General features: G+C 40.0%; 1 protein-coding gene across 3 annotated transcripts in view; it reads right to left on the minus strand.

The window, feature by feature from the left end:
• kif6 (kinesin family member 6) overlaps positions 1-14,309 on the minus strand; it is a 553,299-nt gene that overhangs the window by 535,928 nt on the left and 3,062 nt on the right. For 2 of the 3 annotated variants that reach the window (XM_059982793.1, XM_059982792.1), the window contains exon 3: positions 1,274-1,348. The exons of the other annotated variant lie outside the window; for it this stretch is intronic. In XM_059982793.1, coding sequence (XP_059838776.1) covers positions 1,274-1,348 — 75 coding nt within the window. The remainder of the gene's footprint in view (positions 1-1,273; positions 1,349-14,309) is intronic. 3 annotated transcript variants of the gene reach the window in all.

Genomic DNA, 14,309 nt, shown 5'->3' on the forward strand with positions numbered 1-14,309 from the left:
CTACACTCTAAAGAATGTTATATATTTATCTATCTATCCTTATATGTCAATATCCCTGAGGACCTAGCCTGGATGCAACATATTGATGCAGCTATAAAGACAAGACAAGGGCTATATTTCATTAGAAATTTGAGACAACTTGGTTTGTCAACTAAAACACTTGAAAAATTTTACATATATACTATGGAGAGCATTCTGACTGGCTGCATCACAATTTGGTATGGGAGAGCTACTGCACAAGATCAAAGTAAGCTGTAGAAACTTGTAAAGTTAGTCAGAGCCTTCATGGGTACCAGCCTCCATAATACCCAAGACATCTTCAAGGAGTGGTGTCTTAGGAAGGCAGCATCCATCATTAAAGACCACCACCATCCAAGATATGCCCTCGTCTCATTGTTACCATGGGTAAGGAGGTACAGAAGCATGAAGGCACACACTCAGCAATTCAGGAACAGCTTCTGCCCCTCTGCCATCCAATTTCTATATGGACATTGAACCCATGAACACTATCTCAGTACTTTATTATTTCTGTGTTTTTTTTAAACTCCTTACTTTAACTTAACTATTCAATTGACTATTCAATTACTTAGTGTAATACAGATTTTTTTTCTCTGTGTGTATTTATCATGTATTTCATTGTACTGCTGCTGCTATTTAATTAATTTCACAACATATGCTGGTAACATTAAACTGATTCTGAAAATTTACCGAGTCGTCACCACATTCTACTTTTGCATAATGAGCATGAGTTTGGCACAGTGTGTCCTTCCCTAAAATATCTCATTAAGCTATGGTTGCACAGTAGTTAAATACCATAACTAAACCCCAAGGCTACATTAATAATCCAGAGAGGTGAAATCCCAACTTGGAACTGGGAAACTTAAGTTAATTATATAATCTAAAACAATAACCAATGCCATAGAACCCGCTTCTCCCTATAGATGCTGCCTGGCCTGCTGTGTTCCACCAGCATATTGTGTGTGTTGCTTCAATTTCCAGCATCTGCAGATTTCCTCATGTTTGCCTTCATAAAAATCCTATTGTTTTTTAATGTCATTTTGGGAAGGAAATATGCTGGCCTAACCAATAAGAGCTCTTAAATGGTCCAGAAGATCCCAAAGTCTGTGGTTTTTCCATCAATAATGTTCATACTCCATGAATTAATAAAATCAATCAGAATTTCAGATTTGACAAGTCCTAGATTCCACAAATTACAAGCTGAGTTCAAATTCACAGTCCCAGATCCAAAAACTTAAATCAAAATGAAGCTCACTTTTCAGCAACAGGTTTTGCAATATTTTCAAAAATTTCCTCTTGCTTTGCACCTTGATCAAAGATCTGCTGGAATCTGCAAAAGAAGAATTTTTTCAGAATAAAATGTGCTTGTCTTTCATAAAATACATAAATTTATTTTTTAGAATATACAACAACCACACTAAACGTCAGCAAGACCAATGAATTGATTGTGGCATCAGTAAAAGAAGTCAGGAGAATAACTACCAGAGCCCATTGAGGGGTCAGCAGTGGAAAGGTCAAGCAGCTTCAAGTTCTTGGGTATCAACATCTATGCTGGACCTTACACAATGACCCTACACTTCCTTAGAAGTTTGAGGAAATTTGGTAAGCCAGTCCATCTTGGGCTTTGTATTATCAAAGACCTCCAAGAGGTGGTGTCTCAATAAGGTGGTCTCCTTCACTATGGATCCTCACAATCTGGGGCACGTTCTCTTTTTGCCACATGCCCTCTACTTGTTGAATGTGGGTCTTCAGGTACAAGAGCCTGAAAACCCATACTCAATGATTCAGGCACAGCTTTCAGGTGGTGATGCAACTAGCCAGAATGCTCTCCACTGTTCATCTGTAGAAATATGCCGGAGTCTCTGGTGACATATCAAATCACCTCAAACTGCTCATGAAGTAGAACCAATGGCATGCCTTCTTCCTGACTGAATTAATGTCGATGACAGATCCTCATATGTTGACACCGAGGAACTTGAAGATGCTCACCCAGTCCACAACTGACCCCTCAATGAAGACTGTTGTGTATTCTCCTGTCTTCACCATCCTGAAGTCCATAACCAGTTTCTTGGTTCTTCTGATATAGAGTGCAAAATTGCTGTTGCAACACCACTCAACTGCCAAACTATCTCCCTCCCATATGTATCCTCAACACCCTCTGAGATTCTACCAACAACAGATGTGTCACTACCAAATTGTCCAAATCAATCAACAAATGTGGGTCTCTGGAATTTCATTTGGCCCTTTTCTGAGCTCAAATCTTCCATTTGGAAGGATAAGCATCAGTAGTCGACTCACAGCCACCAGCAATACTCTCATCCATCATTGCTGATCAAATCTTAATCCCACACAACTTCATACACTAATTCCATTTGGAAAGATCTCAAAGTCATGAGTGAAATAAATTACCGTAAATTCCAGACTATAAGCCGCTACTTTTTTCCCACGCTTTGAACACTGCGGCCTATACTACGGTGCAGCTAATGCATGTTTTTTTTTCATGCCGCCAAAAACATTTTGCCTCGTAACAGTAGACCAATAAAATTGATGAGTAGTTCACAGAGGTCCAATGAAATTGTACAATAAATCAAGCGCACTTTCACAATTAAATTATTGTAAATCAGTCATTTGTACTCACCCTCATCAACATGGAAAACACTCGAAGAAAAGCATATGATGCAGCTTTTAAGTTAAAGGCGATCAATCTGGCGGTTGAAGAAGGAAATCGAGCTGCTGCACATAATCTTGGCATAAATGAATCGATGGTGAGACGGTAGAGACGCCAGCGTGAAGAACTGAGTCAATGCAAAAAGACAACAAAAGCTTTCAGAGGTAATCATAGCAGATGGCCCGAACTTGAAAACTTTCTTGAAGACTGGGTTAACACACAGAGAGCAGGCGGCCGCAGTGTTTCCACCATGCAGATCAGACTGAAGGCTAAAGCAATCGCCACCAAAATGAAAATCGAAGATTTTAGAGGTGGGCCATCGTGGTGTTTTAGATTTATGAGACGAAAAGGCCTGTCCGTCAGGGTACGCACGACTCTGTGTCAGCAGCTCCCTCCCGACCACGAGGAAAAACTTGCTAACTTCCGCACATTCACTCAAACAAAGATAGCGGAGAATTCCATCGGGCCAGATGATATCATAAATATGGATGAAGTACCTTTGACGTTTGACCTGCCTCTCACTCGGACTGTTAATAAAAAAGGTGATTCGTGCATCACACTGAAAACAAGTGGCCATGAGAGAACGCATTTTACTTGCGTTCTGAGCTGCACAGCATCCGGACTAAAGCTTCCACCGATGGTGATTTTTAAGCAGCTGACAATGCCAAAGGAAAAATTCCCAAAAGAAATCATGGTTAAAGTCAATAAGAAAGGTTGGATGATAGAGAGTCTAATGAAGGATTGGCTGAGAGTGTGCTACGCCAAGCGACCAGGGGGATTTTTTCACAGAAAAAAACAGCGCTGCGCGTTGAGTGGGAGGCTTGGATGACGAGCGGCGAGAAATCCTTTACCAAAACAGGACACATGCGAAGAGCATCTTTAACTCAAGTCTGCCAATGGATCCTATATGTGTGGAGCCGTGTCACAACATCCACCATCACCAACGGGTTTCGAAAGGCTGGATTGCTGCGTGATGAAGAGGACCGCGTGTGCTCAAGTGAGAGCGACAACGAAGAGACTGAAATGAATGACGAGATCCTGAGGTTGATCAATTCGGACACTGAAGAAGAGGACTTTGATGGTTTTAGTGCGCAGGAGGAAGATGAAGAAGGCGATCAATAACTTTTCCTGGTAGGCTGCAGTATATATATTTTTTTTACCAGTCGTTAGGAGATATTGGAATGTTGTTTGTGCACTGTTCAGTAAAAAAGTGTACACAACGTAATTTGTGTGTTACCGATACGTATGTATATTTAAAAGTAGTTGTGTTACAGGCACTGTTCGAAAAAAAGCATTTGCAATATGTATTTGTTTATGTTACCATACGGATTTAATTAAAAGTTAAAAAATCCTCACGTGTAATATCTTTCTGTGTAAATATCTCATATTACAACGTGGGACACATGCGGCTTAAAATCCGGTGCGGCCTGTACAAGTACAAAATTGATTTTCTTTCTAAAATTAGAGCGTGCAGCTTTTAATCAGGTGCGCTCTATAATCCAGAATTTACGGTAAATGAATCAATTAAAAAAAATCAGAATCATCCCAATAATCACCTCTGCAATACTGCCACATGGGTATCACTGTATTCATGCCTAGTAATTATCAGCACTAATTGTGTAAGCTAATGAGAATATGGGGAGAATAAAGTGGGCCTAATATATAGTAGGATGAGTGTAAATCAGTAGTTAATGAATGGCATGGAACTGGGCCTGCTTGCATACTGTATATGACTCTATAGATTACACTCTGAGTATGGGACCAACTTGCTTTACCTCTTTCTGCACAGTAACACCCTAATTTCAGGAACCAACCTAGTGAATTGATCTACACCACCTCCAACATAAATACAGTATATCAAGTATGACGACCAAAAATGTTCACAGACCTCCAGGTGCTGTTTCAAGTACATTAAAACTCCCCGACATAAATATTCTCCATACCCCTTGCAACAAAGGGCAATATCCCATTAGCCTTCCTAGGTACTTGCTGTATTGATTCCATTGTACTATAACACTAGCATCGAGGGCTGAAGAGTCTGTTCCTGTGTTGTACTTTTCTATATTCTATTAGATACTGGAAGGTTCCAAGAAACAGGTTAAGTATACTCATGGGCATGCTAGTCCTATTTTACAAATGGAGTGATATCATGTCATAATGATCCCTTATGCAACCTCCTCCATGTAAAACAAAACTTTGTGTCATTATTAAGTTAACCTATATTTGGATTTTCAGAAGGCCTTTGACGAGGTGCCATACATGAGGCTGCTTAACAAGCTACAACCCATGGTATTACACAAAAGGTTCTAGCATGAATAAAGCAGTGGCTGATTGGCAGGAGGCAAAGAGTGGGATTAAAGGGAGCCTTTTCTGGCATACTGCCAGTGACTAGGGGTCTGTGTTGGGACTGATTCTTTTTATGTTATATGTCATTGATTTGGATGATAGAGTTAATGGCTTTGTTGCAAAGTTTGCAGACAATGCGAAGATAGGTGGAAGGGCAGGTAGTTTTGAGGATATAGGGAGACTAAAGAAGGACTTTGACAGATTAGGAAAATGGCAAAGAAGTGGCAGATGGAATACAATGTCATGAAGTGTATGGCCATGCACTTTGATAGAAGAAATGAAAAGGTTGACTATTTTGTAAACAGAGAGAAAATTTTAAAAAACCAAGGCGCAAAGAGAATTGGAAACCCTTGTGCAGGATTTCCCAAGGGTTAATTTTCAGGTTTAGTCGGTGGTGAGGAAGGCAAATACAATGTTAGCATTCATTTTAAGAGGACTAGAATATAAAAGCAAGAATGTAATACTGAGAATTTATAAAGCACTGCTGAAGCCTCACAGAGTATTATGTGCAGTTTTGGGCCCCTTATCTGGAAAGTATGTGCTAAAACTAGAGAGGGCTTAAAGGAGGTTCATGAAAATGATTCCAGTATTAAATGGCATGGCACTTGAAGAGCATTTGATGGCTCTGGGCCTGCATTCACTAGAATTGTGAAGAATGGGGGGGGGGGGGCGACTTCATTGAAACCTATCAAATGACGAAAGACCTGGATGTTTCCTATGGAGGGAGAATCTAAAAACAGAGGGCACAGAGAATCTAAAAACAGTCTGAGAACAGAGGGGCATCTTTTTAGAATGGAGATGAGGATATGGCAGACCAGACTCAATGAGCCAAGCATCTTAAAAATGTACATGTATAATTTCTAGTCACTAATTTTCAATTCACAACTTAGGCTCAACATAGGCATTAATAACACTCAAAACCACCCTCTACAATTTGGAAAAAGTGAACAGATTGCTCATTATGCAACCTAAGTCCAAAACCAGGAGGATTCAGATACTCAGCAGTTGAGAATGTGTTTATGGGAGTGAGTGAGAGAGATATATATATATATATAAAATTTGCAATGTTTCTGCTTTACTGGCACTTAGAGAGTGAAACTAAAACAATTTGGTACAACCAATAACAGAACAGAGACACTCTGTTCACTGCAATGATCTCAGGTTAAACACATTGCCAGACACATCAACCCAGATTCTGCAATGAGCAACAAAGCAAGTCACTTTTTGCTGATCTTAAAGATGGGTGCCCACATCAATCCAGCAGTTACTACAATGTGAATTTCCCCTTTGAGACAGAGGTTGCTGTCAACCATCACATTTATAATGCCATCAAGCTGGCAGCACAGCGTATCATTTAAGGAACTTTCATAGACAGAAAAGTAAAAGCATGAAGTACAATTCTCACTTTTTGAACATTTTACAATGCTACATAACAATCCAGCACCCTGGTGCACATCACAAATCCTGGTTATGTGACCACTGACATCAGGCAGACAATCTCTGAAGAGTATTAGTATTGGCTAGAGTCACACATCTTGTAAAGACACTGCCCCAGAAGGAGCCAATAGCAAATTACTTGTGTTGAAAAATTTGCCGAGAACGATCATGGTCATGGAAAGACCATGATCACCCTGTTATACATACCACACATAATAATGATAACGATGAAGTAAAGATCAGGACATACTTGCACGATTAAAGCACAAGCTGAAATATCCTGAATGAACATTTTGAAAATGTGAAATCCATTTCATAGCATAGAGAATTAGGGGCAGAGAGTTTGCCAAGTGATAATTGTAGCTTATTACACTATTAAAAACCTACACAGTCCTCAAGCAACAGAAGTAACATTTTCATAGAAAATATATATTCTTTGCTTAGAGGAAATATTTCTATTTGCACCGTATAACTTTATACAACTTGAACCAATTCACCACTCAGTCTCCTCTTCTCCAAAGAAGGAAAAAGCAGCCTATTAAGTGGCTGCTCATAGTAGAAACGTTACATCCTGGGCAACATCCCAGGCAATCACCTCTGCACCCTCTCCAGTACAACCACATTTTTCCTATAATGTGAGAACCAAAGCTGCATGCAGAACTCCACCAGTTGCTAGGTTGTGCCATAACCTCCAAAAACTCTTATACTCTATACCAAGGGTGGCCAACCTTTTACATTCCATGCGTCAATTTTTTCACGCACAAGTTCATGTGTGCCATACAACTCTTGTACCCCCATTCAATTCTTGTAAAAATGTTAATATAGACATATTTAGCATTTTTACATGATATATTGATTTAATATAAAAACAAGATAAACATTACTTACATTACATTAAAGAGGTAAAAGAAGCTTGGAGAGAAGCTGTTTTTTTAACTGATCGCAGCAAAGAGGCTAGACTGCTCAGGCGCGTGACGTAGTGCACCAAAGGTTTAAAAAGAAAGACTGCCATATCAAGTGGCCATCGTCGGAGTGGTCTGAGGCAGAGTGGGTCGGCTTTGGCTCAATCAGGCTTCGGCGAGAACAGGCAGAGGCAAGGTTTGAAGGGGCACAACTGCGCAAGCGCATGAAGTCAGCCCGTGAGGCAGGGAGAGAATTTAAATAGCAAGCAGAGGCTGAGTACGAGCTTCACTCCAGGTGAGGTAAGGCCAGGTAAGCTCCTTTAATTAACCTACTTAGATTAGGAGTAGGTAATGGAAGCAGCAGTTAGAGCAGTTGAGTGCTCCGTTTGCAGTATGTGGGAAGTCAGGGCAAGCACTGTTGTTCCTGATGACTACACCTGCGAAAGGTACATCCAGCTGCAGCTCCTGACAAACTGTGTTAGGGAACTGGAGCTGGAACTAGATGAACTTCGGATCATTCGGGAGGCGGAGGCAGAAATAGACAGGAGTTTCAGGGAGATAGTCACCCCTGGGAATCAGGAGGCAGGTAGTTGGGTGACTGTCAGGAGAGGGAAGGGGAATAGACAGGAAGAACAGAGCACCCCTGTGGCTGTTCCCATCAACAATAAGTATACCATTTTGGATACTGTCGGTGGGGACAACCTACCAGGGACAAGTCGCAGAAGTTGCGTCTCCGGCACCGAGATTGGACCCTCAGCTCAGAAGGGAAGGAGGGAAAAGAAGAGAGCAGTAGTGATAGGGGATTCGATAGTTAGGGAGACAGATAGGAGGTTCTGTGGAAGAGATCGAGAATCCCGGATGGTCTGTTGCCTCCCTGGTGCCAGGGTCCACAATATCTCGGATCGAGTTCTCAGTATTCTCAAGAGGGAGGGTAAGCAGTCGGATATCGTGGCCCATGTAGGGACCAATGACGTGGGTAGGACGAGTGAGGAGGTCCTGAATGGTGAGTTTAGGGAGCTAGGTGCCAAGTTAAAGGACAGGACCTCCAGGATAGCAATCTCAGGATTGCTGCCAGTGCCACGTGCAGGTGGGTTTAGAAATTGTAAGATAGTACAGATCAACACGTGGCTGAAGACATGGTGCAGGACGGAGGGCTTCAGACTTATAGATAATTGGGCAGTTTTCCAGGGAAGGTGGGACCTGTTCCGGCGGGATGGTTTACATCTGAACTGGAGGGGGACAAATATTCTTGCAGGTAGGTTTGCTAGAGAGGCTCCAGTGGATTTAAACTAGATATGAGGGGGCAGGGGAACCAGAGTGTAGGAACAGATGTATGGGAGAAGGAAGAAAAAGAAGACAGTAAAGTTCTTCATACTGTTAGAGATAAACAGAAAGGAAGAGGTGGAGAATTTCTTAAATGCATTTATTTTAATGCTAGGAGCATTGTAAGAAAGGTGGATGAGCTTAGAGCATGGATTGATACCTGGAAATATGATGTTTTAGCTATTAGGGAAACATGGTTGCAGGAGGGGTGTGATTGGCAACTAAATATTCCTGGATTTTGTTGCTTCAGGTGTGATAGAATCGGAGGGACAAGAGGGGGAGGTGTTGCGTTGCGTTGTTTGTCAGAGAAAATATTACAGCTGTGCTCTGGCAGGATAGATTAGAGGGCTCCTTTAGGCAGACTATTTGGGTGAAATTGAGGAATGGGAAAGGTGTAGTAACACTTATAGGGGTGTATTATACACCACCTAATGGGGAGAGAGAACTGGAGGAGCAAATTTGCAAGGAGATAGCAGATATTTGTAGTAAGCACAGGGTTGTGATTGTGGGAGATTCTAATTTTCTACACATAGACTGGGAAGCCCATACTGGAAAAGGGATGGATGGTTTGGAGTTTGTAAAATGTGTGCAGGATAGTTTTTTGCAGCAATACATAGAGGTACCAACTAGAGAAGGGGTAGCGTTGGATCTTCTGTTAGGGAATGAAATAGGTCAGGTGATAGAGGTATGTGTTGGGGAGCACTTTGGGTCCAGTTATCACAATGCCATTAGTTTCAATATAATTATGGAGAAGGATAGGACTGGATCCAGGGTTGAGATTTTTGATTGGGGAAAGGCCAACTTTGAGGCAATGTAAAAGGATTTAGAAGGACTGGATTGGGACAATTTGTTTTATGGGAAGGATGTAATAGAGAAATGGTGGTCATTTAAAGGTGAAATTTTGAGGGTACAGAATCTTTATGTTCCTGTTAGGTTGAAAGGAAAGGTTAAAAGTTTGAGAAAGCCATGGTTTTCAAGGGATATTGGAAACTTGGTTAGGAAAAAGAGAAATATCTACAATGAATATAGGCAGCATGGAGTAAATGAGGTGCTCAAGGAATATAAAGAATGTAAGAAAAATTTTACGAAAGAAATTAGAAAAGCTAAAAGAAGATACAAGGTTGCTTTGGCAAGTAAGGTGGAAATAAATCCAAAGGGTTTCTACAGTTATATTAATAGCAAAAGGATAGTGAGGGATAAAATTGAGAATCGGAGTGGACAGCTATGTGTGGAGCCGAAAGAGATGGGGGAGATTTTGAACAATTTATTTTCTTCGGTATTCACTAAGGAGAAGGATATTGAATTGTGTAAGGTAAGGGAAACAAGTAGGGAAGTTATGGAAACTATGTCGATTAAAGAGGAGGAAGTACTGGCGCTTTTAAGGAATATAAAAGTGGATAAATCTGCGGGTTCTGACAGAATATTCCCTAGGACCTTGAGGGAGGTTAGTGTAGAAATAGCAGGGGCTCTGACAGAAATATTTCAAATATCAGAAATGGGGATGGTGCCAGAGGATTGGCGTATTGCTCATGAGGTTCCATTGTTTAAAAAGGGTTCTAAGAGTAAACCTAGCAATTATAGGCCTGTCAGTTTGACGTCAGTGGTGGTAAATTAATAGAAAGTATTCTTAGAGGTGGTATATATAATTATCTGGATAGACAGGGTCTGATTAGGAACAGTCAGCATGGATTTGTGTGTGGAAGGTCATGTTTGACAAATCTTACTGAATTTTTTTGAAGAGGTTACGAGGAAAGTTGACGAGGGTAAAGCAGTGGATGTTGTCTATATGGACTTCAGTAAGGCCTTTGACAAGGTTCCGCATGGAAGGTTAGTTAGGAAGGTTCAATCGTTAGGTATTAATATTGAAGTAGTAAAATGGATTCAACAGTGGCTGGATGGGAGATGCCAGAGAGTAGTGGTGGATATTTGTTTGTCAGGTTGGAGGCCGGTGACTAGTGGAGTGCCTCAGGGATCTGTACTGGGTCCAATGTTGTTTATCATATACATTAATGATATGGATGATGGGGTGGTAAATTAGATTAGTAAGTATGCAGATGATACTAAGGTAGTTGGCATTGTGGATAATGAAGTAGGTTTTCAAAGTTTGCAGAGAGATTTAGGCCAGTTAGAAGAGTGGGCTGAGCGATGGCAGATGCAGTTTAATGCTGATAAGTGTGAGGTGCTACATTTTGGTAGGAATAATCCAAATAGGACATACATGGTAAATGGTAGGGCACTGAAGAATGCAGAAGAACAGAGTGATCTAGGAATAATGGTGCATAGTTCCCTGAAAGTGGAATCTCATGTGATAGGGCGGTGAAGAAAGCTTTTGGTATGTTGGCCTTTATAAAACAGAGTATTCAGTATAGGAGTTGGGATGTAATGTTAAAATTGTACAAGGCATTCGTAAGGCCAAATTTGGAGTATTGTGTACAGTTCTGGTCACCGAGTTATAGAAAAGATGTCAACAAATTAGAGAGAGTACAGAGAAGATTTACTAGAATGTTACCTGGGTTTCAGCACGTAAGTTACAGGGGAAGATTGAACAAGTTACGTCTTTATTCTTTGGAGCATAGAAGGTTGAGGGGGGACTTGATAGAAGTACTTAAAATTATGAAGGGGATAGATAGAGTTGACATGGATAGGCTTTTTCCATTGAGAGTAGCAGAGATGCAAACAAGAGGAAATGAGTTGAGAGTTAGGGGGCAAAAGTTTAAGGGTAACATGAGGGGGAATTTCTCTACTCAGAGAGTAGTAGCTGTGTGGAATGAGCTGCCAATAGAAGTGGTACAGGCAGGTTCGGTACTGTCATTTAAAGCAAAATTGGATAGGTATATGGACAGGAAAGGAATGGAGGGTTATGGGCTGAGTGCGGGTCAGTGGGATTAGGTGAGAGTAAGCATTCGGCACGGACTAGAAGGGCCGAGATGGCCTGTTTCCGTACGGTAATTGTTATATGGTTATTACTTATCTTAATAAGACTTTTGAGTCTGTTTTGATTTTGCCAAGCTTTTAATGTTTGGAGTTAAATTAGTTACTTGGAGCAGCAGAGAATTCTTCAAATTTGAATCAGTCAGTCGCAACCTCGTTTTGTTTTTAATCAATTTCATGGCTGAAAATGCTTATCCACATCTGTACATCATTCCGAAATGACAGATATAACTCTGGGCGAATTTTCTTACTTCTGGAAAATGTTCACAGGGTAATGATCGCCAGAAATTAATCATGTCAGGAGCATTTGGGACTGAGGGAAGCTCATCAAATTTCATGTTCAATAATGAATTTGTTTTCAAGTCAATAAGTTCCATTTGTATGTTACTAGGCATCTTCATGATTTTTTGTTCACTAAGAGAAAATGGGTTTATAAATGCAAGTATACAGTCTACTTCTTTAGCAAAATCAAGAAAATGACTTTCAAATGACTCTTGCAATAACCTGAGTTTTTCAATATATTTTGTAAAATTGCCATTATGTTCAACATATTCACTCTGCTCTTTTAAGTGTGGAAACTGGCTCAAACCATTTTCTAACTAAGAGGTGAACAGTTTTAACTTCATCTTGAATGCATTGATATCATTTACTAAGCTAGGAAACAATTTGTTCTTGCCCTGGAGTTTCAAATTTAGATCATTGAGATGACTGGTAACCTCAACTAAAAATGCTGAATTTAGCCAATTGTTATCACATAAAAGGGTTCTTTCCTCAGGCAGCTTATTCTTCTCTTCTAGAAAATTATGACAGTGTTTTTCAGTTTCCAAAATCTACTCAGAACCTGTCCTCTAGAAAGCCAGTGCACCTCACAATGAAGGACGAGATCGCCATATTCCAAATCTAACATTTCACAATATTCTCTCAATTCTTGTCTGTTTAATCCTCTTGCTCGAATTTTATTCACACATTTCACAACAAGTAACATAACATGCTGCAAATTTAACGTTTTTCCACACAGTGACTCTTGGTGTATAATGCAGCGATATTTTAGTAGAGGACAACCCAAAAAGTTTTTAAACAAATTTGTAGTATCAGCAGCTTTACCCATCTTTGATGACGCTCTGTCAGTACAAACACCGATGTGTTTACTAGAATCGAGTTGTAGATTTTCTAGGCATGATTTTACTTTGTCAAATATGTCTGATCCTCTTGTTTTTCCCATGAAGAGACTCAAGAGCGATAAATCCTTCAAAGACGCTTCAATTCTTCTTATAAAAATGCTTAACTGGGCTAAATCATATATGTCAGCAGTTTCGTCCAAAGCCAAAGAAAAGAAAGTACAAGCATGGACAAGGTCTTTCAGTTGCTCAGATACATCATGACAGAGTTCTTCGGTGCATCTCGTAACTGTTTGCTTTGACAGAGCAATTTCATCTTCTTTCCTTTCAATATTTTTATCACTAAGACATCTTGCAAACATTTGGAGACAAGGCTCAACAATTTTTTCTCCATCAGAGAAAGACTTCCGTTTATAGGCCAATGCTAAAGCAATTTCGTAGGACGCTTCTGTGATCATCAAACTTTCACAACTTTGGTCTTATTTTAACTTGTTCCTTTTTCTTAATCACATATTTTTTCCGTAACTCAGACCAAAATACTAGCTTCAGTTTTCGTTCTATTTCAGTCTGATGCTGTGTTTTATAGTGTCTATTAAGATTATGTCTTCTATTATGTGAGAAAGTGTTTTCACAAACAATGCACAACGGTTTTCCTGATGGACTCGCAATAAATAAGAACTCATTTTCCCACTGTTCATTGAATTCACGCTCACTGTCACTTTCTGCTTTTCTTTTGCATGTAATGGGTAACTGAATGTAAAAACAAGGCTTAATTTTCGAAATAAGTACAAAACTGCAAATGTTCACAAAGGATGAACAAAGCACAACTCCATAGCGCACGAGTGTCAATTGTAAACTGAATGGCAAAAATCTATGATGAACCGCTGGTACAGACGCCTGGCACCTCAGGATCAAACAAGAATCAAACGTGTTATGGAACGACTGCAGAACAAAAGTCCTTATTTCCTAGCTTGACTCATTGTACATTTTTTTAATTGAAAACAGATTAATGTGAAAGATAACATTCGCCAAAAGATGTGCATGAAATAATAAAATCGCTAAAAATAATTGCTAAGTTTTAGATTTATTCTCAGTAAAACCCATTTCTAGCTCTAAGCTACTTGAATTCCTGTTATAGATTTTTTTTCTACAGATCGGTTTTTGGTTAATATTTTTTGCATGAGTAGGCTTCCTTTTTTATTATTATCACTGGGGTGCAATGCACCACTTCTAATCATCCAATGCGCCACTTTCAGTACATGAGCGATAGGTTTCCCATCCCTGCTCTGTACCCTGGTTATTGAAGGCAGCTATCCCACATGCCTTCTTCACCACCTGTGCTACTGCCCCCAGGAATTCTTAGACTTTTACATCAATGCCCCTTCTTTTCCTCAGTATCACTTACAGTCCTACCGTTTACTATTTCTCGCAAAGTACATTATTTGCTACTTTTCAAAATTAAATTCCATCTGCCTTTGCTCTGCCCATCTAACCCATTCATAAAATCCACCCTGGAGCTGAAATCTGTTCTCCACATTATTAACAAAGCCACAAACATTTCTGTCA

The sequence above is a fragment of the Hypanus sabinus genome, chromosome 10 (genome assembly GCF_030144855.1).
Source record: "Hypanus sabinus isolate sHypSab1 chromosome 10, sHypSab1.hap1, whole genome shotgun sequence".
Classification (NCBI taxonomy): domain Eukaryota; kingdom Metazoa; phylum Chordata; class Chondrichthyes; order Myliobatiformes; family Dasyatidae; genus Hypanus; species Hypanus sabinus.